Source organism: Pristiophorus japonicus, chromosome 30, assembly GCF_044704955.1.
Source record: "Pristiophorus japonicus isolate sPriJap1 chromosome 30, sPriJap1.hap1, whole genome shotgun sequence".
Classification (NCBI taxonomy): Eukaryota; Metazoa; Chordata; class Chondrichthyes; family Pristiophoridae; genus Pristiophorus; species Pristiophorus japonicus.
The window spans coordinates 1,371,949-1,396,356 of record NC_092006.1 but is presented as its reverse complement, the minus strand read 5'-3'; the positions used below and the strand labels follow the sequence as shown (position 1 = coordinate 1,396,356).

General features: G+C 58.4%; 1 protein-coding gene across 1 annotated transcript in view; it reads right to left on the bottom strand.

The window, feature by feature from the left end:
• The window catches only part of otud7b (OTU deubiquitinase 7B), a 52,056-nt gene that overhangs the window by 6,172 nt on the left and 21,476 nt on the right, over nt 1-24,408 (bottom strand). The window contains exons 3-14 of the mRNA XM_070868517.1: nt 18,967-19,075; nt 17,061-17,252; nt 15,811-15,981; nt 12,873-13,088; nt 11,451-11,552; nt 9,451-9,578; nt 9,166-9,278; nt 8,019-8,054; nt 7,219-7,346; nt 6,240-6,389; nt 3,459-3,573; nt 2,962-3,046 (exon numbers count right to left, since the gene is read on the bottom strand). Coding sequence (XP_070724618.1) covers nt 2,962-3,046; nt 3,459-3,573; nt 6,240-6,389; nt 7,219-7,346; nt 8,019-8,054; nt 9,166-9,278; nt 9,451-9,578; nt 11,451-11,552; nt 12,873-13,088; nt 15,811-15,981; nt 17,061-17,145 — 1,329 coding nt within the window. The 5' untranslated portion in view covers nt 17,146-17,252; nt 18,967-19,075. The remainder of the gene's footprint in view (nt 1-2,961; nt 3,047-3,458; nt 3,574-6,239; nt 6,390-7,218; nt 7,347-8,018; nt 8,055-9,165; nt 9,279-9,450; nt 9,579-11,450; nt 11,553-12,872; nt 13,089-15,810; nt 15,982-17,060; nt 17,253-18,966; nt 19,076-24,408) is intronic.

Here is a 24,408-nt window from a genome sequence, read left to right as displayed (position 1 = left end):
CCGTCACCCCCCCTCCCCATCACCCCCCCTCCCCCCGTCACCCACGTACCCCCGTACACACTCCCCCGTCACCCCCGTACCCCCCCGTACCCCCTACCCCGTCACCCCCTCCCCCCGTACCCCCTCCCCCGTCACCCCCCTCCCCCGCACCTCCCCCCCCCCCCCCGTCACCCCCTCCCCCCGTACCCCCCCTCCCCATCACCCCCCCTCCCCCCGTAACCCCTCCCCCGTCACCCACGTACCCCCGTACACACTCCCCCGTCACCCCCGTACCCCCCCGTACCCCCTACCCCGTCACCCCCTCCCCCCGTACCCCCTCCCCCGTCACCCCCCTCCCCCGCACCTCCCCCCCCCCCCCCGTCACCCCCTCCCCCCGTACCCCCCCTCCCCATCACCCCCCCTCCCCCCGTAACCCCTCCCCCGTCACCCACGTACCCCCGTACACACTCCCCCGTCACCCCCGTACCCCCCCGTACCCCCTCCCCCCGTACCCCCTCCCCCGTCACCCCCCTCCCCCGCACCTCCCCCCCGTCACCCCCCCTCCCCCCGTCACCCCACCTCCCCCCAACCTCCCTCCCCCGTCACCCCCCTCCCCCGTACCCCCTCCCCCCATCACCCCGTCACCCCCATCACCCCCCCTATCACCCCCGCTCCCCCCGTACACCCTCCCCCGTCACCCACGTACCCCCGTACACACTCCCCCGTCACCCCCTCCCCCCGTACCCCCTCCCCCCGTACCCCCTCCCCCGTCACCCCCCTCCCCCGCACCTCCCCCCCCCCGTCACCCCCCTCCCCCGCACCTCCCCCCCGTCACCCCCCCTCCCCCCGTCACCCCACCTCCCCCATCACCCCCCCTATCACCCCCGTCACCCCCCCTCCCCCCGTACCCCCTCCCCTATCACCCCCGTCACCCCCCCTCCCCCCGTACACCCTCCCCCGTCACCCACGTACCCCCGTACACACTCCCCCGTCACCCCCTCCCCCCGTAGCCCCCGTACCCCCTCCCCCGTCACCCCCTCTCCCCCCGTACCCCCTCCCCCGTCACCCCCGTACCCCCTCCCCATCACCCCCCCCACCCCCTCCCTAATCACCCCCCTCCACACGTACCCCGTCACCCCCTACCCCCGTCACCCGCCCTCCCCCGTCTCCCCCGTACCCCCTCCCCCCATACCCCCTCCCCACCACCCCCCGTCACCCCCCTCCCGTCACCCCCCCCTCCCCCTCCCCCGTCACCCCCTCCCCATCACCCCCCTCCCCCCGTCACCCCCTCCCCCGTACCCCCCTCCCCCCCTCCCCGTCACCCCCCTCCCCGTCACCCCCACTCCCCCCGTACCCCCTCCCCGTCACCCCCCTCGCCCCGTACCCCCTCCCTGCACCCCCCTCCCCCGTACCCCCTCCAGTCACCCCCCTCCCCGTCACCCCCCCTCCCCCCAGGTTCCCCCTCCCAGGCACCCCCCGTCACCCCCCCTCCCTGTCATACCTCCTCCCCCTCCCCCGTCACCCCCCCTCCTCCCTCCCCCCAGGTGCCCCCTCCCAGGCACCCCCCGTCACCCCCCCTCCCTGTCATACCTCCTCCCCCTCCCCCGTCACCCCCCCTCCTCCCCAGGTGCCCCCTCCCCGTCACATTCCCTCCCCCCGTCAACCCCCATCCACCCAGGTGACCCTTCCCCCCAGGTGCACCCCCTCCTCCCCAGGTGCCCGCTCCCCGTGTCACCCCCCCTCCTCCCGTACCCCCTCCCCCCGCTCACATCCCATCAGGTGACTGCACGTCCATCTCCACCGCCCCCCACCCATCTCCCAACCAACCCGTCAGACCAGGTCACCACCCTCCTCCTCTCCCCCCCCAGCTACCCACAACCTGTCAGGTCAGAGCAGGTCACCACACCCCTCCCCCCACCACCATCTCCCATTCCCCCTCCCACTCCCCACGCACCCTCCAAACCCCTGTACACCAGCCCCCCCCCCCCCGCACGCCACCTCCCACAGATCACAGTGCGGAGCGTGGGTCATAGTACAAACCTGGGGGTGCAGTGTCCGGCCTGTGTGTGTGTGTATATGGGTGTGTGTATATGTGTGTGTGTGTATATGTGTGTGTGCAGTGTCGGGGCGTGTGTGTCTGTGTATATGGGTGTGTGTATATGTGTGTGTGTGTGTGTGTGTGTGTGTGTGTGTGTATGTATATGCAGGGGGTGGGTGCAGTGTCGGGGTGTGTGTGTGTGTGTGTGTATATGAGTGTGTGTGTATGCAGGGGTGGGTGCAGTGTTGGGGTGTGTGTGTGTATATGTGTGTGTGTGTGTATATGGGTGTGTGTGTATGGGTGTGTGTGTGTATATGGGTGTGTGTATATGTGTGTATGCAGGGGGTGGGTGCAGTGTCGGGTGTGTGTGTGTATATGGGTGTGTGTGTGTGTGTGTGTGTGTATGCAGGGGGTGGGTGCAGTGTCGGGTGTGTGTGTGTGTGTATATGGGTGTGTGTATGTGTGTGTGTGTGTGTGTGTGTGTGTGTATGCAGAGGGTGGGTGCAGTGTCGGGTGTGTGTATATGTGTGTGTGTATATGGGTGTGTGTGTGTGTATGCAGGGGGTGGGTGCAGTGTCGGGTGTGTGTATATGTGTGTGTGTATATGGGTGTGTGTGTGTGTATGCAGGGGGTGGGTGCAGTGTCGGGTGTGTGTGTGTGTGTGCGTCTATGGGCGTGTGCGTCTATGGGCGTGTGCGTCTATGGGCGTGTGCGTGTGTGTATATGGGTGTGTGTGTGTGTATATGGGTGTGTGTGTGTGTATATGGGTGTGTGTATATGCAGGGGGTGGGTGCAGTGTCGGTGTGTGTGTGTGTATATGGGTGTGTGTATATGTGTGTGTGTGCAGTGTCGGGGCGTGTGTGTCTGTGTATATGGGTGTGTGTGTATATGGATGGGTGTGTGTATGCAGGGGGTGGGTGCAGTGTTCAGGCGAGGGGCCTTACCTGGGTTTCGCAGGTCAGTTGTATCCAGGTCACGCTCATGTAGGTATGCAGCAGGTGTAACTTGGCTTCGAGCGAAAGGGTCACACTGGAGAGAAAGAGGCGGGAAATCAGGCGGAGCGAGAGACGAGATGTGGAGAGGGATCTCAGAGAACAGAAATCCAACACGCCCACAAGCCGCTTATTCCAAGGTTACGTCCCCGGGCTCAAGGTATGGCAGGGGGCAGAGCCCAGATTGGGGTCTCCTCGCTCACTGGTCCAGTGACAGGGGGGTAGAGGCAGAAACCCTCACCACATTGGGATGTGCACCTGAAGTGCAGTAACCCACAGGGCTACGGACCGAGAGCGGGAAAGTGGGATTAGGCTGGGTGGCTCTTTGTCGGCCGGCGCGGACACGATGGGCCGAATGGCCTCCTTCCGCTCTGATTCTCGGAGAGTATCGCTCAGCTGGGGGGAGGGGGGGCGGCGCAGCTGATTAACCGGGAGCGTCACGCACGTACCTGGCCAATCGCACGTTGTCATTGTCATCCCGCCCCCATTCCCAATCCTTTCCTGGGTCCACGGCAAAATGTACCGGAAGCAACTTGTGTTCGGAGTCAGTCAGAGGGATCACAGCTGGAGAAGGGAGAGGGGAGAATGTTGCAAAGTGACTGGAGGGAGGCTGGGTACAATTCACATCCGTCAAACCATCGCAACACTCGCACCGCAGGCCCAGAAACATAGAAACATAGAGAATAGGTGCAGGAATAGGCCATTCGGCCCTTCGAGCCTGCACCACCATTCAATAAGATCATGGCTGATCATTCCCTCAGTACCCCATTCCTGCTTTCTCTCCATACCCCTTGATCCCTTTAGCCGTAAGGGCCACATCTAACTCCCTTTTGAATATATCCAACGAACTGGCATCAACAACTCTCTGGGGTAGAGAATTCCACAGGTTCACAATTCTCTGAGTGAAGAAGTTTCTCCTCATCTCGGTCCTAAATGGCTTACCCCTTATCCTTAGACTGTGACCCCTGGTTCTGGACTTCCCCAACATCGGGAACATTCTTCCTGCATCTAACCTGTCCCATCCCGTCAGAATTTTATGTTTCTCTGAGATCCCCTCTCATTCTTCTAAATTCCAGTGAGTATAAGCCTAGTCGATCCAGTCTTTCTTCATAGGTCAGTCCTGCCATCACGGGAATTTGAGTACAGGGGCAGGGAAGTGTTACTATAGTTGTACAGGGCCTTGGTGAGGCCTCACCTGGAATAGTGTGTACAGTTTTGGTCTCCTAACTTGAGGAAGGACATTCTTGCTATTGAGGGAGTGCAGCGAAAGTTCACCAGACTGATTCCCGGGATGGCGGGACTGACCTATCAAGAAAGACTGGATCAACTGGGCTTGTAGTCACTGGAGTTCAGAAGAATGAGAGGGGATCTCATAGAAACGTTTTAAATTCTGATGGGTTCAGACAGGTTAGATGCAGGAAGAATGTTCCCAATGTTGGGGAAGTCCAGAACCAGGGGTCACAGTCTAAGGATAAGGGGTAAGCCATTTAGGACCGAGATGAGGAGAAACTTCTTCACCCAGAGAGTGGTGAACCTGTGGAATTCTCTACCAGAGAAAGGTGTTGGGCCAATTCACTAAATATATTCAAAAAGGAGTTAGATGTAGTCCTTACTACTAGGGGGATCAAGAGGTATGGCGAGAAAGCAGGAATGGGGTACTGAAGTTACATGTTCAGCCATGAACTCATTGAATGGCAGTGTAGGCTCGAAGGGCCGAATGGCCTACTCCTGCACCTATTTTCTATGTTTCTATGAGTCTGGTGAACCTTTGCTGCACTCCCTCAATAGCAAGCACATCCTTCCTCAGATTAGGAGACCAAAACTGTACACAACATTCAAGGTGTGGTCTCACCAAGGCCCTGTACAACTGCAGTAAGACCTCCTTGCTCCGATACTCAAATCCTCTCGCTATGAAGGCCAGCATGCCATTTGCTTTCTTAACCGCCTGCTGTACCTGCATGCCAACCTTCAATGACTGATGAACCATGACACCCAGGTCTCGTTGCACCTCCCCTTTTCCTAATCTGCCGCCATTCAGATAATATTCTGCCTTCCTGTTTTTGCCACCAAAGTGGATAACCTCACATTTATCCACATTATACTGCATCTGCCATGCATTTACCCACTCACCTAACCTGTCCAAGTCACTCTGCAGCCTCTTAGCATCCTCCTCGCAGCTCACACTGCCACCCAGCTTAGTGTCATCTGCAAACTTGGAGATATTACCTTCAATTCGTTCATCTAAATCATTAATGTATATTGTAAAGAGCTGGGGTCCCAGCACTGAACCATGCGGCACCCCACTAGTTACTGCCTGCCATTCTGAAAAGGACCCGTTTATCCCGACTCTCTGCTTCCTGTCTGCCAACCAGTTCTCTATCCACGTCAGTACATTACCCCCAATACCACGTGCTTTAATTTTGCTCACCAATCTCTTGTGTGGGACCTTGTCAAAAGCCTTTTGAAAGTCCAAATACACCACATCCACTGGTTCTCCCTTGTCCACTTACATCCTCAAAAAAACTAGAGATTTGTCAAGCATGATTTCCTTTTCATAAATCCATGCTGACTTGGACCGATCCTGTCACTGCTTTCAGATACACTGCTATTACATCTTTAATAATTGATTCCAGCATTTTCCCCACTACTGATGTCAGGCTAACCGGTCTATAATTACCCATTTTCTCTCTCCCTCCTTTTTTAAAAAGTGGGATTACATTAGCTACCCTCCAATCCTTAGGAACTGATCCAGAGTCTAGAGAATGTTGGAAAATGATCACCAATGCATCCACTATTTCTCGGGCCACTTCCTTCAGTACTGTGGGATGCAGCCTATCAGGCCCCGGGGATTTATCGGCCTTCAATCCCATCAATTTCCCGAACACCATTTCCTGACTGATAAGGATTTCCCTCAGTTCCCGAGGGAAGGACCAGACCTGCATTTCTATAGCGCCTTGTAGCACTTCAGAATGTCCCAAAGCGCTAAACACCTTTGAAGTGTAGTCACTGTTGTAATGTGGGAAACGCAGCAGCCAATTTGCGCACAGCAAGCTCCCACACACAGCAATGTGATAATGAGCAGATCATCAGTTTTAGTGATGTTGGTTGAGGGATAAATATTGGCCTCAGGACACCGGGGAGAACTCCCCCTGCCCTTCCAGTCGTGCCCTGGGATCTCGGACTCTGAACCCCACAGTAACCGCACGCTGTAGGTATTTCCCTGCTGGTACCTTGCTCTTTGCTGGGCTCCCTCTGCTCCATGGAGACGAGTGCAGAGAAGTGAGCCTGGTCATAGGCCAGGACCAGCGGCGATCGGTGGCACTTATTGGCTGCAACCTCCAGAGGCAGGTAGATCCCTCCGAATGGGATGGGGGCGAAGGCTGAAAATCCAAGCACAGCAAATCCCACTCAGTGCAGCCGGACTCTCAGCGATAGACAGGGAGAATCAGATAGGAGAATAGTGCCTGCACCCCCACTCCGACTGGAACAGTGTAGAGGGAGCTTTACTCTGTATCTAAACCCCTGTACCTGCCCTGGGAGTGTTTGATGGGACAGTGTAGAGGGAGCTTTACTCTGTATCTAACCCCGTGCTGTACCTGCCCTGGGAGTGTTTGATGGGACAGTGTAGAGAGAGCTTTACTCTGTATCTAACCCCCTGTACCTGCCCTGGGAGTGTTTGATGGGACAGTGTAGAGGGAGCTTTACTCTGTATCTAACCCCCTGTACCTGCCCTGGGAGTGTTTGATGGGACAGTGTAGAGGGAGCTTTACTCTGTATCTAACCACCTGTACCTGCCCTGGGAGTGTTTGATGGGACAGTATAGAGGGAGCTTTACTCTGTATCTAACCCCCTGTACCTGCCCTGGGAGTGTTTGATGGGACAGTGTAGAGGGAGCTTTACTCTGTATCTAACCCGTGCTGTACCTGCCCTGGGAGTGTTTGATGGGACAGTGTAGAGGGAGCTTTACTCTGTATCTAACCCCCTGTACCTGCCCTGGGAGTGTTTGATGGGACAGTGTAGAGGGAGCTTTACTCTGTATCTAACCCCCTGTACCTGCCCTGGATGTGTTTGATGGGACAGTGTAGAGGGAGCTTTACTCTGTATCTAACCCCCTGTACCTGCCCTGGGAGTGTTTGATGGGACAGTGTAGAGGGACCTTTACTCTATCTAACCCTGTGCTCTGGGAGTAGGTCCACAGTTCACACCCACCTTCTCCGCCCGAGTCCCTGAGCATGGTGTCCGCCACGACCACGATCGGCCTCCGCAGCACATGGGCCAGGACGAAGACGTGGAACTCCTCCAGACTCTCATACACGGGCTCCTCGGAGCTGTCCACACTGTAACAGACAGCCTCACATTAACACAGGCAGCGACACAACCTGTTCGCAGAGAAGGGCTCCCAAACAGGGCACGCAGGTTAAAGGTCAGGGAATTCAGGTCAATCCTTCAACCCCGGGTAATGGTTGTAGAGTAAGTGAGCAGGCAGTATCCCGATCACAGTCCCCTCACTCCCGCTGACCAGCTCCATCTCTAGAGAGCGGTCCCCATGGGCCCAGGTCCAGAACAGCACCACAGATATCTGGATCCCACCCAGACAATCCGAGATAGGGGGAGGGAGGGAATATCACAGGATATAGCAAATTAAATCCAACTGCACAAACCCTGCCCACCCCTAGACCAGCAGCACAGCTTTGTGGGCACAGACAGAGGGGGAGGGGCACAGACAGAGGGGGAGGGGCACAGACAGAGGGGGAGGGGCACAGACAGAGGGGGAGGGGCACAGACAGAGGGGGAGGGGCACAGACAGAGGGGGAGCGGCACAGACAGAGGGGGAGCGGCACAGACAGAGGGGGAGCGGCACAGACAGAGGGGGAGGGGCACAGACAGAGGGGGAGGGGCACAGACAGAGGGGGAGGGGCACAGACAGAGGGGGAGGGGCACAGACAGAGGGGGAGGGGCACAGACAGAGGGGGAGGGGCACAGACAGAGGGGGAGGGGCACAGACTTGCCTGTTAAGCACAGGGAAGGTTGAAGTCGCCAGCCTCCTGAAATATAAAAATAGGAGAGAGTCAGAATCATCGCCCCACATCTGGAACACACCTGCACACAGCGGAGATTGCCCCACAGCACGATTACCCCGGGACTGAGGGCAACCCCCTCCCCTCCCAGCATGGTCAGGACTGAGGGTCTCAGTCCCACACCCACCCCCTCACTGCCCCCCATACGTACCTGCCTCTCCCGTGCCCACACCCCACACGTACCCACCCTCCCGTGCCTGACCCCACACGTACCCATCCCTCCCGTGCCCACACCCCACACGTACCCACCCCTCCCGTGCCCACACCCCACACGTACCCACCCCTCCCGTGCCCGCCCCCCACACGTACCCACCCCTCCCGTGCCCGCCCCCCACACGTACCCACCCCTCCCGTGCCTGACCCCACACGTACCCACCCCTCCTGTGCCCACACCCCACACGTACCCACCCCTCCCGTGCCCGCCCCCCACACGTACCCACCCCTCCCGTGCCTGACCCCACACGTACCCACCCCTCCTGTGCCCACACCCCACACGTACCCACCCCTCCCGTGCCTGACCCCACACGTACCCACCCCTCCCGTGCCCACACCCCACACCCACCCACCCCTCCCGTGCCCACACGTACCTACACCCCACACGTACCCACCCCTCCCAAGCCCACACCCACACGTACCCACCCCTCCCGTGCCCACACCCACATGTACCCACCCCTCCCGTGCCCACACCCACACGTACCCACCCCTCCCGTGCCCACACCCACACGTACCCACCCCTCCCGTGCCCACACCCACACATACCCACCCCTCCCGTGCCCACACCCCACACGTACCCACACCCCACACATACCCACCCCTCCAGTGCCTGACCCCACACGTACCCACCCCTCCCGTGCCCACACCCCACACGTACCCACCCCTCCCGTGCCTGACCCCACACATACCCACCCCTCCCGTGCCCACACCCCACATATACCCACCCCTCCCGTGCCTGACCCCACACATACCCACCCCTCCCGTGCCCACACCCCACACGTACCCACACCCCACACGTACCCACCCCTCCCGTGCCCACACCCCACACGTACCCACCCCTCCCGTGCCCACACCCCACACGTACCCTCCACAACCACTTCCGTTGGTTCCGTAATGAATGCGAGGTTCACTGGATGCCAGCTTTATCAACTCGTTCCATTCCTTCTGCCATTCCTCCTCCGTGTAAACCAGGCCCGACTGCGAGAGAGAGAGAGAGAGAGAGAGAGAGGGGGAGTCAGAGAGATCAGCACCTTGTTACGCTGCAGCTCATACCCGGACAGTGAGCAGGAGCAGGAGCCTTCCCGGTCACAGGGCAAGGGAGGAGGAACAGATGAAGAAAAGGCTGTGGAATGTTGTGGTTGTCACCTACCTCCTTGTTCTGCTGTGTTTGTTGCCACCTCCACCTCCTCTTTAACGCCTCCTTCTCCGTCCCTTTCCCCATCATAGAATACAGAGCCTTCCTCAACATTAGATCCCGATCGTGGAATCCCCACATCCCTGCATACAAAGCACAGCGTGATTACAGGGCACAATACACAGCTCACCGCAGGCTGGGGGGTACTGGGGGCGAGAGTTACAGGCCAAGGTCTGATGGAGGGGCTGGGGGGGGGGGGGGAAGAGAGAGTTACAGGCCAGGCTCTGATTGAGGGGCTGGGGGGGGGGGGGAAGAGAGAGTTACAGGCCAGGCTCTGATTGAGGGGCTGGGGGGGGGGAAGAGAGAGTTACAGGCCAGGCTCTGATTGAGGGGCTGGGGGGGGGGGGGAGAGAGAGTTACAGGCCAAGGTCTGATGGAGGGGCTGGGGGGGGGGGGGAAAGAGAGTTACAGGCCAGGCTCTGATTGAGGGGCTGGGGGGGGGGGCGTTACAGGGTGTGTCTGACGGGGGGGCTGGGGTTACAGGCCGTGTCTGACGGGGGGGCTGGGGTTACAGGCTGTGTCTGACGGAGGGGCTGGGGTTACAGGCTGTGTCTGACGGAGGGGCTGGGGTTACAGGCCGTGTCTGACGGAGGGGCTGGGGTTACAGGCCGTGTCTGACGTAGGGGGGCTGGGGTCTGACGGAGGGGCTGGGGTTACAGGCTGTGTCTGACGGAGGGGCTGGGGTTACAGGCCGTGTCTGACGGAGGGGCTGGGTTACAGGCCGTGTCTGACGGAGGGGGGGGGCTGGGGTTACAGGCTGTGTCTGACGTAGGGGGCTGGGGTCTGACGGAGGGGCTGGGGTTACAGGCTGTGTCTGACGGAGGGGCTGGGGTTACAGGCCGTGTCTGACGGAGGGGCTGGGGTTACAGGCCGTGTCTGACGGAGGGGGGGGGCTGGGGTTACAGGCTGTGTCTGACGGAGGGGGGGGGCTGGGGTTACAGGCCGGGTCTGACGGAGGGGGCTGGGTTACAGGCCGTGTCTGACGGAGGGGGGGGCTGGGGTTACAGGCCGTGTCTGACGGAGGGGCTGGGGTTACAGGCCGTGTCTGACGGAGGGGCTGGGGTTACAGGCTGTGTCTGACGGAGGGGGGCTGGGGTTACAGGCTGTGTCTGACGGAGGGGGGCTGGGGTTACAGGCCGTGTCTGACGGAGGGGCTGGGGTTACAGGCTGTGTCTGACGGAGGGGCTGGGGTTACAGGCTGTGTCTGACGGAGGGGCTGGGGTTACAGGCCGTGTCTGACGGAGGGGCTGGGGTTACAGGCCGTGTCTGACGGAGGGGCTGGGGTTACAGGCCGTGTCTGACGGAGGGGGCTGGGGTTACAGGCTGTGTCTGACGGAGGGGGGCTGGGGTTACAGGCTGTGTCTGACGGAGGGGGGCTGGGGTTACAGGCCGTGTCTGACGGAGGGGGGCTGGGGTTACAGGCTGTGTCTGACGGAGGGGCTGGGGTTACAGGCCGTGTCTGACGGAGGGGCTGGGGTTACAGGCTGTGTCTGACGGAAGGGGGCTGGGGTTACAGGCCGTGTCTGACGGAGGGGCTGGAGTTACAGGCCGTGTCTGACGGAGGGGCTGGGGTTACAGGCTGTGTCTGACGGAGGGGGGCTGGGGTTACAGGCTGTGTCTGACGGAGGGGGGCTGGGGTTACAGGCCGTGTCTGACGGAGGGGCTGGGGTTACAGGCTGTGTCTGACGGAGGGGGGCTGGGGTTACAGGCTGTGTCTGACGGAGGGGGGCTGGGGTTACAGGCCGTGTCTGACGGAGGGGCTGGGGTTACAGGCCGTGTCTGACGGAGGGGCTGGGGTTACAGGCTGTGTCTGACGGAGGGGGGCTGGGGTTACAGGCCGTGTCTGACGGAGGGGCTGGAGTTACAGGCCGTGTCTGACGGAGGGGGGCTGGGGTTACAGGCCGTGTCTGACGGACAATACAACAGTTTCTCGACCCTTTGGATGCCCCACTTACCTAAAGAAGCAGCATGGAGCAGGCAGTTCCCATCGCCAGTGGTTGCTAAGGGTAACAAGCGTTGGCAGCTGGCATCAACATGTGCCCACCAGTTCAGGCGGCCTGAGGGAAATCAAGAAATAGAATATCAGTGGGTTAAATCCGGCAATACTCCCCGCAGTGGGTGGCCTCCAAACCATCCCCCGACAGCATGCTGCGACACACACAGGGGACAGGAGGGAGGAGCAGTTACTGGCTCTCGACCTCGAGTAAAGGAATCTCCCCTGGAAGCCCATAGGGACTGGGAATTAAAGGCAGCAAAAGATTGTCCTCCAATACAAGCTTCACTCAGTGTGGTCCATTGTCAGTGACTCACCCTCCCTTTCACCCATATTGTCACACCCGATAAGCAGCTATTGTAAGCTTCTGGTGGTATTTTCTATTTATAATGCGTCGTTTGTTTTCCGGTTACAGAGTTTTACTCAGTATGGGACTTGCTCCACACTGACTGCATTGTGCAACAGGTACAGGACGTCACCATCGATGTTGGTCCTGGCCCTTAAACTGCGCACACAACTGCCAGGTTGGGGATTCACAGGCAGCCATTCAATCTCTGGGCTCAGGTAACAAACAATCAGCTCGTGTTTCACTTCCTGCATTTCAGGTTGTCCAATTTCTCTCAAGTGGATTACTCGACAATGCTTCGCGAAGGATCAATTACCCAAGAGAAGGTTTGTAATTCACACCGACCCGTGCAACACCCTGTGTGCAATTCATACCGACCCGTGCAACACGTGTGTAATTCCCTGGCCCATACAACACACGCGTATAATTCACTGGCCCGTGCAACACGCGTGTAATTCACACCGACCCGTGCAACACATGCGCAATTCCCTGGCCCATACAACACACGCGTGTGTAATTCACTGGCCCATACAACACACGCGTGTGTAATTCACTGGCCCGTGCAACACTCGTGTAATTCACACTGACCTGTGCAACACATGTGTAATTCCCGGACCTGTGCAACACCCGGTGTGCAATTCACTGGCCCATGCAACATGTGTGTAATTCACTGGCCCGTGCAACACGCGTGTAATTCACACCGACGTGTACAACACACACCGACGTGTACAACACACACGTGTAATTCACACCGACGTGTACAACACACACGTGTAATTCACACTGACCCGTACAACACACACACACGTGTAATTCACACCTACCTATACAACACACACGTGTAAGTCACACCTACCCGTACAACACACACGTGTAAGTCACACCAACCCATACAACACACACGTGTAAGTCACACCAACCCGTACAACACACACGTGTGTAACGGCAGCTGACGATGCCCAGCTACACGGGGACCGACTGAACGGTTGTGCCGGGCCGTACCTCAGCTGCCGATTGGCCGAAGGTCGCAACCCTTACCAGCCTGCTCCAGTGCCACGAGCATGGACTGCTCGATCAGATCACGTTCGATGAAGTTGCGGAAATCGTCGCGGTACACCGTCAGGTCAGGCAGCTGGAAGGTGCAGATCGGAGTCTCCAGCGAGTGCTCACTGCTGCCATTGTTCGACATGTGGGAACGTGCGAGAGACACGATGGTGGAGCTGGCGTGAGAGATTCCCCGCGTCAGGCGCTTCTCTGCTCAAAGCAAAACATCGCGGTAAACGGCCAGGAAAATCATCGCCTTCAAATTATTCAGTTTTCGCCTCCTCTTCTGGAGTACGGCCCCTTCCCCTCCCTCCTTCGCCCCCTGGGATCGGGGCCATTTCCCCTCCCTCCTTCGCCCCCTGGGATCGGGGCCATTTCCCCTCCCTCCTTCTCCCCCTGGGATCGGGGCCATTTCCCCTCCCTCCTTCGCCCCCTGGGATCGGGGCCCCTTCCCCTCCCTCCTTCGCCCCCTGGGATCGGGGCCATTTCCCCTCCCTCCTTCGCCCCCTGGGATCGGGGCCCCTTCCCCTCCCTCCTTCGCCCCCTGGGATCGGGGCCATTTCCCCTCCCTCCTTCGCCCCCTGGGATCGGGGCCATTTCCCCTCCCTCCTTCTCCCCCTGGGATCGGGGCCCCTTCCCCTCCCTCCTTCGCCCCCTGGGATCGGGGCCATTTCCCCTCCCTCCTTCTCCCCCTGGGATCGGGGCCATTTCCCCTCCCTCCTTCGCCCCCTGGGATCGGGGCCCCTTCCCCTCCCTCCTTCTCCCCCTGGGATCGGGGCCATTTCCCCTCCCTCCTTCGCCCCCTGGGATCAGGGCCATTTCCCCTCCCTCCTTCTCCCCCTGGGATCGGGGCCATTTCCCCTCCCTCCTTCGCCCCCTGGGATCGGGGCCATTTCCCCTCCCTCCTTCTCCCCCTGGGATCGGGGCCATTTCCCCTCCCTCCTTCGCCCCCTGGGATCGGGGCCCCTTCCCCTCCCTCCTTCTCCCCCTGGGATCGGGGCCATTTCCCCTCCCTCCTTCTCCCCCTGGGATCGGGGCCATTTCCCCTCCCTCCTTCTCCCCCTGGGATCGGGGCCATTTCCCCTCCCTCCTTCACCCCCTGGGATCGGGGCCATTTCCCCTCCCTCCTTCTCCCCCTGGGATCGGGGCCATTTCCCCTCCCTCCTTCGCCCCCTGGGATCGGGGCCCCTTCCCCTCCCTCCTTCTCCCCCTGGGATCGGGGCCATTTCCCCTCCCTCCTTCGCCCCCTGGGATCGGGGCCCCTTCCCCTCCCTCCTTCTCCCCCTGGGATCGGGGCCCCTTCCCCTCCCTCCTTCGCCCCCTGGGATCGGGGCCATTTCCCCTCCCTCCTTCTCCCCCTGGGATCGGGGCCATTTCCCCTCCCTCCTTCGCCCCCTGGGATCGGGGCCCCTTCCCCTCCCTCCTTCTCCCCCTGGGATCGGGGCCATTTCCCCTCCCTCCTTCGCCCCCTGGGATCAGGGCCATTTCCCCTCCCTCCTTCTCCCCCTGGGATCGGGGCCATTTCCCCTCCCTCCTTCGCCCCCTGGGATCGGGGCCATTTCCCCTCCCTCCTTCTCCCCCTGGGATCGGGGCCATTTCCCCTCCCTCCTTCGCCCCCTGGGATCGGGGCCCCTTCCCCTCCCTCCTTCTCCCCCTGGGATCGGGGCCATTTCCCCTCCCTCCTTCTCCCCCTGGGATCGGGGCCATTTCCCCTCCCTCCTTCTCCCCCTGGGATCGGGGCCATTTCCCCTCCCTCCTTCGCCCCCTGGGATCGGGGCCCCTTCCCCTCCCTCCTTCTCCCCCTGGGATCGGGGCCCCTTCCCCTCCCTCCTTCTCCCCCTGGGATCGGGGCCCCTTCCCCTCCCTCCTTCTCCCGCTGGGATCGGGGCCCCTTCCCCTCCCTCCTTCGCCCCCTGGGATCGGGGCCATTTCCCCTCCCTCCTTCGCCCCCTGGGATCGGGGCCATTTCCCCTCCCTCCTTCTCCCCCTGGGATCGGGGCCATTTCCCCTCCCTCCTTCTCCCCCTGGGATCGGGGCCATTTCCCCTCCCTCCTTCGCCCCCTGGGATCGGGGCCCCTTCCCCTCCCTCCTTCTCCCCCTGGGATCGGGGCCATTTCCCCTCCCTCCTTCGCCCCCTGGGATCGGGGCCATTTCCCCTCCCTCCTTCTCCCCCTGGGATCGGGGCCATTTCCCCTCCCTCCTTCTCCCCCTGGGATCGGGGCCATTTCCCCTCCCTCCTTCTCCCCCTGGGATCGGGGCCATTTCCCCTCCCTCCTTCTCCCCCTGGGATCGGGGCCCTTCCCCTCCCTCCTTCTCCCCCTGGGATCGGGACCCTTTCCCCTCCCTCTCCCATCCCCCCACCCCTGGGCACGTTCCCCTCCCTCCTTCTCCCCTGGGATCGGGGCCCTTGCCCCTCCCTCTCCCTCCTTCTCCCCCTGGGACCGGGGCACGTTCCCTTCCCGTCCTCCTCCCCCTGGGACCGGGGCACGTTCCCTTCCCGTCCCCCTCCCCCCGGGATCGGGGCACGTTCCCCTCCCTCCTTCTCCCCCCGGGATCGGGGCCATTTCCCCTCCCTCCTTCTCCCCCTGGGATCGGGACCCTTTCCCCTCCCTCTCCCATCCCCCCACCCCTGGGCACGTTCCCCTCCCTCCTTCTCCCCCTGGGATCGGGGCCCTTGCCCCTCCCTCTCCCTCCTTCTCCCCCTGGGATCGGGGCACGTTCCCCTCCCTCCTTCTCCCCCTGGGATCGGGGCCCTTGCCCCTCCCTCTCCCATCCCCCCAGCCCCGGGATCGGGGCACGTTCCCCTCCCTCCTTCTCCCCCCGGGATCGGGGCCCTTTCCCCTCCCTCTCCCACCCCCCCAGCCCCGGGATCGGGGCACGTTCCCCTCCCGCTCCCCTCGTGATCTTGGCGCACGCCAGTGGGCGCGCTCACCTTGTACAGGGTCCTCCTGTCGCTGCAATGTGGGTCGCACCAGCCGCAATGGTTCCTTTTCCTGCCCTTTGACCCCACGTCCTTCGTTGAACGAGTAGGGCAAATTCCCAGCATTCACCTGCCGCAGCTGTTCGAAGTCACTGAGCGCCGCAGTGATGTCCCAGTTTTTACCTACAAGACGAGCAATGCATTCAACACTCCCAGCACACCACTCGGGGGAGGGGGAGGGGGAGGGACCTGGGGCTTTGGGGAGGGGCGGAAGGGGTAAGGGTGCAATCTGCAGCTGGGGGGGGGGGGGGGGGCGGGGGGAGGGGTGAGGAGAGTGGGAGCGATCTGGGGCAGTATGATTAGTTTGGGATTGATACAGGACGATGGGGAGAGAACGGGGCAGTGGGATTAGTTTGGGGATTGATACAGGACTATGGGGAGAGAGCGAGGCAGTGGGATTAGTTTGGGGATTGATACAGGACTATGGGGAGAGAGCGGGGCAGTGGGATTAGTTTGGGGATTGATACAGGACTATGGGGAGAGAGCGGGGCAGTGGGATTAGTTTGGGGATTGATACAGGACTATAGGGAGAGAGCGGGGCAGTGGGATTAGTTTGGGGATTGATACAGGACTATGGGGAGAGAGCGAGGCAGTGGGATTAGTTTGGGGATTGATACAGGACTATGGGGAGAGAGCGGGGCAGTGGGATTAGTTTGGGGATTGATACAGGGCTATGGGAGAGAGCGGGGCAGTGGGATTAGTTTGGGGATTGATACAGGACTATGGGGAGAGAGCGGGGCAGTGGGATTAGTTTGGGATTGATACAGGGCTATAGGGAGAGAGCGGGGCAGTGGGATTAGTTTGGGATTGATACAGGGCTATGGGGAGAGAGCGGGGCAGTGGGATTAGTTTGGGGATTGATACAGGACTATGAGGAGAGAGCGGGGCAGTGGGATTAGTTTGGGGATTGATACAGGACTATAGGGAGAGAGCGGGGCAGTGGGATTAGTTTGGGGATTGATACAGGGCTATAGGGAGAGAGCGGGGCAGTGGGATTAGTTTGGGGATTGATACAGGACTATGGGGAGAGAGCGGGGCAGTGGGATTAGTTTGGGGATTGATACAGGACTATGGGGAGAGAGTGGGACAGTGGGATTAGTTTGGGATCGCTCCAGTAAAGAGCGATGGGCTGAAGGAGCTGTCCTGCGAGCCTCTGTGGGCGGACAATCCCAACAGCCACCCCCCCGGCCTGGGCCTCTCACCTTCCAGCAGATCCCGCGCCAGTCCTGGCTCCGCCCCCGTCGAGCGAACAAAGTCTGACAGGACGGTATCCATGTCGAGAGTCATGTGATCATGAAGTCGCACTGCTCATTTGCCAGCTATACATGCGGACGGGTCGAAGGTCAATCCTCCATCCACAGGACAGCCCATGGGATCTTCTGTACAGCGGATCACTGGAAGACAGACAGAAAGACTGGAAATCAAACACAGGGCCGGGATTACCCGCAGGACACGTGTCCGGGTCTCGGAGGGGCGAGGGTAGAGAACGGGAGAGCACGGGTGCGTTCTTCAATGCAGTGCAGGCAAGAACGATTCCAGCGGGTAAATAAAGCTCCCAGAGTCAGCCTCCAGTCGGTGCGGCGATTTCCGGTCTCCGGACAGGCATCTCATCCATCCAGGGCACCCCGCGACACCCCCCCCGGAGTGCCAGTGCCTGCGGGACTCGGGTGTGTCGGATGTGATGCCAGTCTATCTCTGCCCTGGAACCCGAACACGGCACCGGGTCCCAGGAAGCAGAAGGAAGCGGCGACGTTCACGGGGGAAGGGTCCGAATACCAGGATAAAATCAGGGAACAGACGTCTCAACCCAATGGGTAACAGAATCATCAGTACAGGGCAGGTCAACAGTTTACTGTGGGTTCTGGGGGCGCGAGGGGAGGGGGGGGCGTGAGGGGAGGGGGGGGGCGAGTGGAGGGGGGGGTGCGTGAGGGGAGGGGGGGGCGAGTGGAGGGGGGGTGCGTGAGGGGAGGGGGGGGCGAGTGGAGGGGGGTGCGAGTGGAGGGGGGGTGCGAGTGGAGGGGGGGGTGCGTGACGGGGAGGGGGGGGCGAGTGGAGAGGGGGTGGGTGAGGGGAGGGGGGGGCGAGTGGAGGGGGGGTGCGTGAGGGGAGGGGGGGCGAGTGGAGGGGGGGTGCGTGAGGGGAGGGGGGATGCGTGAGGGGAGGGGGGGGCGAGTGGAGGGGGGGGGCGTGAGGGGGGGGGGGCGAGTGGAGGGGGGGTGCGTGAGGGGAGGGGGGGGCGAGTGGAGGGGGGGCGAGTGGAGGGGGGGCGAGTGGAGGGGGGCGAGTGGAGGGGGGGGCGAGTGAGGGGAGGGGGGGCGAGTGGGGGAGGGGGGGGCGAGTGGAGGGGGGGTGGGTGAGGGGAGGGGGGGCGAGTGAAGGGGGGTGCGTGAGGGGAGGGGGCGAGTGGAGGGGGGGCGAGGGGAGGGGGGGGCGAGTGGAGGGGGGGGCGAGTGGAGGGGGGGGGCGAGTGGAGGGGGGGGGAGTGGAGGGGGGATGCGTGAGGGGAGGGGGGGGCGAGTGGAGGGGGCGAGTGGAGGGGGGCGAGTGGAGGGGGGGCGAGTGGAGGGGGGGCGGGTGAGGGGAGGGGGGGTGAGGGGAGGGGGGGGCGAGTGAAGGGGGGGTGCGTGAGGGGAGGGGGCGAGTGGAGGGGGGGCGAGGGGAGGGGGGGGCGAGTGGAGGGGGGGGCGAGTGGAGGGGGGATGCGTGAGGGGAGGGGGGGGCGAGTGGAGGGGGGGGGCGAGTGGAGGGGGGGCGAGTGGAGGGGGGGGCGAGTGGAGGGGGGGATGTGTGAGGGGAGGGGGGGATGTGTGAGGGGAGGGGGGGGCGAGTGGAGGGGGGGTGCGTGAGGGGGGGTGCGTGAGGGGGGGTGCGTGAGGGGGGGTGCGTGAGGGGGGGGGAGGGGTTAGTGACCAGTGGGGGGGGGGTGGGGGGGGGAGAGAGAGAGTTAGGTGGGATTGGGGATAAGGGAAAAAGGTCTATGAACAATCTTTTTCATTCCGGATGTTGCCAGGTCTCCACGAGATGTCCGGTTTCGGGGGTAAATCTCTAGCCAGACCCCCCCCCACCACCCACCCCCCCAGCCGGGGGAGAAGGCCATGGGTGACATACCATGATACAGGGAGGGATTTATCCTCGGGCTCCGTCAGTGCACGGTCTCCTCAGGGCACTAGCTGGACGCCATCACAGCTCTTCCCAGGCAGTGTCCTTACATCACTTCCTGCGGCAAAGAAGGAACCAGAAATTTAATCCTTTTCTGCAAAGATATTACACGAAATACCCAGACGGGCTCAATTTTCCCCAAAGCATTTTTTTTGGCGTAGTTGAAGAGTTACGTCCGATTTTTTGGGGCCCATGTACGCCAAAAAAAGTGTTTGCAAGTTTCTTCGCTGGATCCCTTCATTTTGGCGCGGCCTAACCCGAGGTGGGTGGAGCCTTGATCTGCGGCAAAAAGATTGGGTTGCCACGGTAACCGAGGACACAATGCAAACTGAGGCTACAAAGTGAAGCATACAGCCAGCTCCCAACACATTAACAGAATTGAAAAACACAGCACCAACTTACCTCCAAACCCGCCCAAAGGCATAAGAACATAAGAAATAGGAGCAGGAGTGGGCCATTCGGCCCCTCGAGCCTGCTCCGCCATTCAATACAATCATGGCTGATCCGATCATGGTCTCAGTTCCAACTCCCGCCCACTCCCCATAACCCCTTATCGATTAAGAAACTATTTCTGTCTTAAATATATTCAATGTCCCAGCCTCCACAGCTCTCTGAGGCAGCGAATTCCACAGATTTACAACCCTCTGAGAAGAAATTCCTCCTCATCTCAGTTTTAAATGGGCGGCCCCTTATTCTAAGACCATGCCCCCTAGTTCTAGTCTCCCCCATCAGTGGGAACATCCTCTCTGCATCCACCTTGTCGAGCCCCCTCATAATCTTATACGTTTCGATAAGATCACCTCTCAGTCTTCTGAATTCCAATGAGTAGAGGCCCAACCTACTCAACCTTTCCTCATAAGTCAACCCCCTCATCCCCGAAATCAACCGAGTGAACCTTCTCTGAACTGCCTCCAAAGCAAGTGTATCCTTTCGTAAATATGGAAACCAAAACTGTCCGATCTTCTCGGTCGCTGGTTCGGGTCTCTCTCTCTCTCTCTGAGCTGGGGACTGAGAATGGGAGTTGGATAGCCTTTGAGCGGGGTTGGAGGTAAGTTGCTGCTATGTGTTTTACAATTCTTTCAGTCTGGGCACCTGCTGAGCTGATTTCCTTAACTCTAGCGAAGGTTTTTCAGGACAGGCCACATACGCTGACGTAACTCTCGTCTGGGGCCAAACTTCTCTCAATGGCCACACGTTGTGGAGGTGGCTGGTTACGCCCCCTTTGGCTGAAAAAAAAAACTGACTTAAAAAATTCACAACTAACTGAGTTACGCTGGGGCAAATTGATTGGGGAAACTGGGAATTTTTTAAGATAGGCCAGAAAAAGCAGCCTGCTCCAAAAGAAAATGGCGCAAATACTGGGGAAAATTGAGCCCGAGATTACCGTATATAACCAGGGATAGAGAGAATACGTTAGAACATAAGAATCAGGAGTCGGCCATTCGGCCCCTCAAGCCTGCTCCACCATCCAATGAGATCACGGCTGATCTTTGATCTCAGCATTTTCCCACCCGATCCCCATATCCCTCGATTCTCTTAATATTCAAAAATCTATTGATCTCTGTCTTGAATATACTGATACTGATGGACTGAGCCTCCACAGCACCTCTGGGGCAGAGAATCCCAAAGATTCACCTCCCTCTGAGTGAAGAAATTCCTCCTCATCTCGGTCCTAAATGGCCAACCCCTTATCCTGAGACTGTGACCCCTGGTTCTAGACTCCCCAGCCCGGGGGAAACACCCTCGCTGCATCTACCCTGTCAAGCCCTGTAAGAATGTTGTGTTTCAATGAGATCACCCTCTCATTCTTCTAAACTCGAGAGAATATCGGCCCAGTCTGCTCAATCTCTCCTCATAGGACAATCCCCCCATCCCAGGAATCAGTCTGGTGAACCTTCGCTGCACTCCCTCTGTGGCAAGTATATCCTTCCTTAGGTAAGGAGACCCAAACTGTGCACAATACTCCAGGTGTGGTCTCACCAGGGCTCGATATAATCGCAGTAAGACGTCTTTACTCTTATACTCAAATCCTCCTGTAATAAAGGCCAACATACCATTTGCTTTCTGAATCACTTGCTGTACCTGCAGGTTAACTTTCAGTGATTGGTGTACAAGGTCACCCAGGTCCCTCTGAACACCGACATTTCACAATCTCTCACCGTTTAAACAATACTCTGCTTTTCTATGTTTCCGACCAAAGTGAATAACTTCACATTATATTCCATTTGCCCTGTTCTTGCCCACTCACTTAGTCTGTCTATATCCCCTCGAAGCCTCCTCACAACTTACATCCCCACCGAGTTTTGTATCTTGGAATAAACTTGGATATATTACAGTTGGTCCCCTCATCCAAATCATTGATATAGAGTGTGAATAGCTGGGGCCCCAGCACTGATCCCTGCGGTACCCCACTAGTTACAGCCTGCCAACCCAAAAATGACCCGTTTATTGCTACTCTCTGTTTTCTGTCCGTTAACCAATCCTCAATCCATGCTAGTATATTACCCCCAATCCCATGAGCCCTAATTTTGTTTAATAACCTCGTGTGTCATCTTTTCGAAGGCCTTCTGAAAATCTAAATACACCACATCCACTGGTTCCCCCCTTATCTATTCTGCTAATTACAACCTCAAACAGATTTGTCAAACATGATTTCCCTTTCATAAATCCGTGTAGACTCTGCCCAATCCTGTTATTCTTTTCTAAGTGCCCTGTTACCACGTCCTTAATAACAGATTCTAGCATTTTCTCTACGACTGCGGTCAAGCTAACTGGTCTGTAGTTCCCCGTTTTCTCTCTCCCTCCTTTCTTAAATAGTGGAGTTATATTAGCTACCTTCCAATCTGCGGGAACCGATCGAGAATCTATGGAATTTTGGAAGATGACAACCAATACATCCACTATCTCTATAGCCACCTTTTTCAAAACCCGAGTATGTAGGCCATCAGCTCCAGAGGATTTATTGGCTTTCAGTCCCATTAATTTCACCAGTACTTTTTTTTTTTTTACTAATACAAATTTCTTTCATTTCCTCATTCTCTAGACACCTGGTTCTCCACTATTTCCGGGAGGTTTTTTGTGTCTTCTTCCGGTGAAGACAGACACACAAGTATTTGTTTAATGTCTCTACCATTTCCTTATTCACCATTATAATTTCTCGTGTCTCAGCCTGTAAGAGACCCACATTTACCATCGCTAATCTTTTCCTTTTTACATACCTATAGCAGCTTTTACAATCTGTTTTTATGTCTCCCACTAGTTTACTCTCATATTCTATTTTCCCTTCCTTTATCAATTTCTTGGTCCTCCTTTGCTGAATTCTAAAACCCTCCCAATCCTCGGGCTTACTGCTCTTTTTGACAACATTATAAGCCTCTTCCTTTGATTTAATACTATCTTTAACTTCTCTTGTTAGCCACGGTTGGGCCACTTTTCCTGTGGGGTTTTTGTGCCTTAAAGGAATGTATGTTTGTTGTAAATTATGTATTAATTATTTAAATGCTTGCCATTACTTGTCTACCATCAGACCTTTTATTGTAGTTTTCCAATCTACCTTTGGCAACTCGCAAACCTACGGAGTTTGCTTTGGTGAGATTTAGGACCCTAGTTTTGGATTTAACTAAATTACTTTCAAACTCAATATAAAAATCTATCATATTATGGTCACTCTTCCCTAAAGGCCCCTATACTACAAGGTTATTAACTAACCCTTTCTCATTGCACAATACTAGATCTAAAACAGCCTGTTCCCTAGCTGGCTCCTCAACATACTGATCTAGAAAACCATCTTGTATACATTCCATAAATTCACCCTCTACATTATTACTGCATATTTGGTTTGCAAAGTCTATATGTAGATTAAAGTTCCCCACGATTACCGCATTACCCTTGTTACATGCGCCTCTAATTTCCTGATTTACACTCTGCCCTACATTACCACTACTCTTTGGGGGCCTATAAACAACTCCCACCAATGTTTTCTGCTCCTTGCTGTTTCTTAGCTCCACCCAAACTGATTCTACGACTTGATTTTCTGAGCTAAGATCCTTTCTCTCCACTGTCTTTATCCCATCATTTGTCCAGCCTACCCCTTCTCCTTTTCCATTTTGTCCAATTCTTCTAAAAGTTAAGTACCCTAGAATATTTAGTTCCCAAACTTGTAACCATGTCTCCACAATGACCATATATACCCAGGGATGGAGAGATTACCGTATATACCCAGATATAGCGATTACTGTATATACTCCAGGGCAGCCCTCATGTTGGCTGGACTACTCCAGCAGGATTTTGCGTCATGCGAGGTTAGAGTATTTTCTGGTCTGGGCGGAGTGGAAGTTGTAACTGAAGGTGAACAAGCGCAGTGCTGGCGAGACAGGTGGTCCTCACTCCAAGCCTTGAGCTGCTGATCTCACTGGCTGCAGTCACTACGCTGGTGGCCCACCAAGGACTGAGCCAACTAGCCTGCGATCGATCACACCCCTCAAGCAGCCTCCTCCACATTCACACAACTACTTCAACCAACTTCCTCCTCACCCCCGGCTCCCTTCAGGTGCTGACAGAGCTTCAGACCGTCAGATCAGTCAGCAGCCAGTAAATCTCAGCTCCGTACAGTGGGTGCAACCTCAGGGAAAATGCAACCCGTGTTGGCAGCTGGAATTTGCCCAAACCACCGGCCTTGGCGTCTGCACAAAGCAGCCTCTGTCAAAACAGGCAGTGAACCTGAACAGATCCTCTCCCCCACCCACCTCGAACCCCAAGGTTCCAGTTCCCATCACGCCGGCCGGCAGTCCGACGGTCTGATTTGTTGCACTGTCATTCCCGACAATCCAGGGGGAAGGCGACAACGGAGTATTCGGAGAGAACAGCCCAGCCTCAGCCATTCAGGGCTGGCCTCCCAACACCTGCCTCCCTCCCCAGACTCTGCTTCACCCCCCCACCCCAAGTCTACCCCTGCGCCCCCACCCCTCCCCCAGCTGCCCCCCCCACCCCGAGTCTACCCCTCCGCACCCCCCCCCCCTTTCCAGGCTGCCCCTCCGCCCGCCCACTCCCCCACCCTAGGCTGCCCTCCCCTCTGCCCACCCCCCCCACCTCAGGCTGCTCCTCCGCCACCTCCCCCCCCCGGGCTGCCCCCCCCCCCCAGCCCGCACCCCGCTGAAAGCACAGCGCTGGAGGCAATCACCATGCAGGGCTAGATCTCCAACGCGAGCTGCCTGCTCCAATCCCACTTGCCGACTTTCCCCCCTGCAACCTGTGTGTTTCCAGTGTTTATTGCTGTGGTTTCAGGTTTCTAGCCCTGGTACTGTTCCCTTGCATCCTTTTATTAACCTCCGTCTTGTGTTGCTTGTTAAATATTTAATGTTCCCCACGTATCTCCACAAGACCAGGCACAAG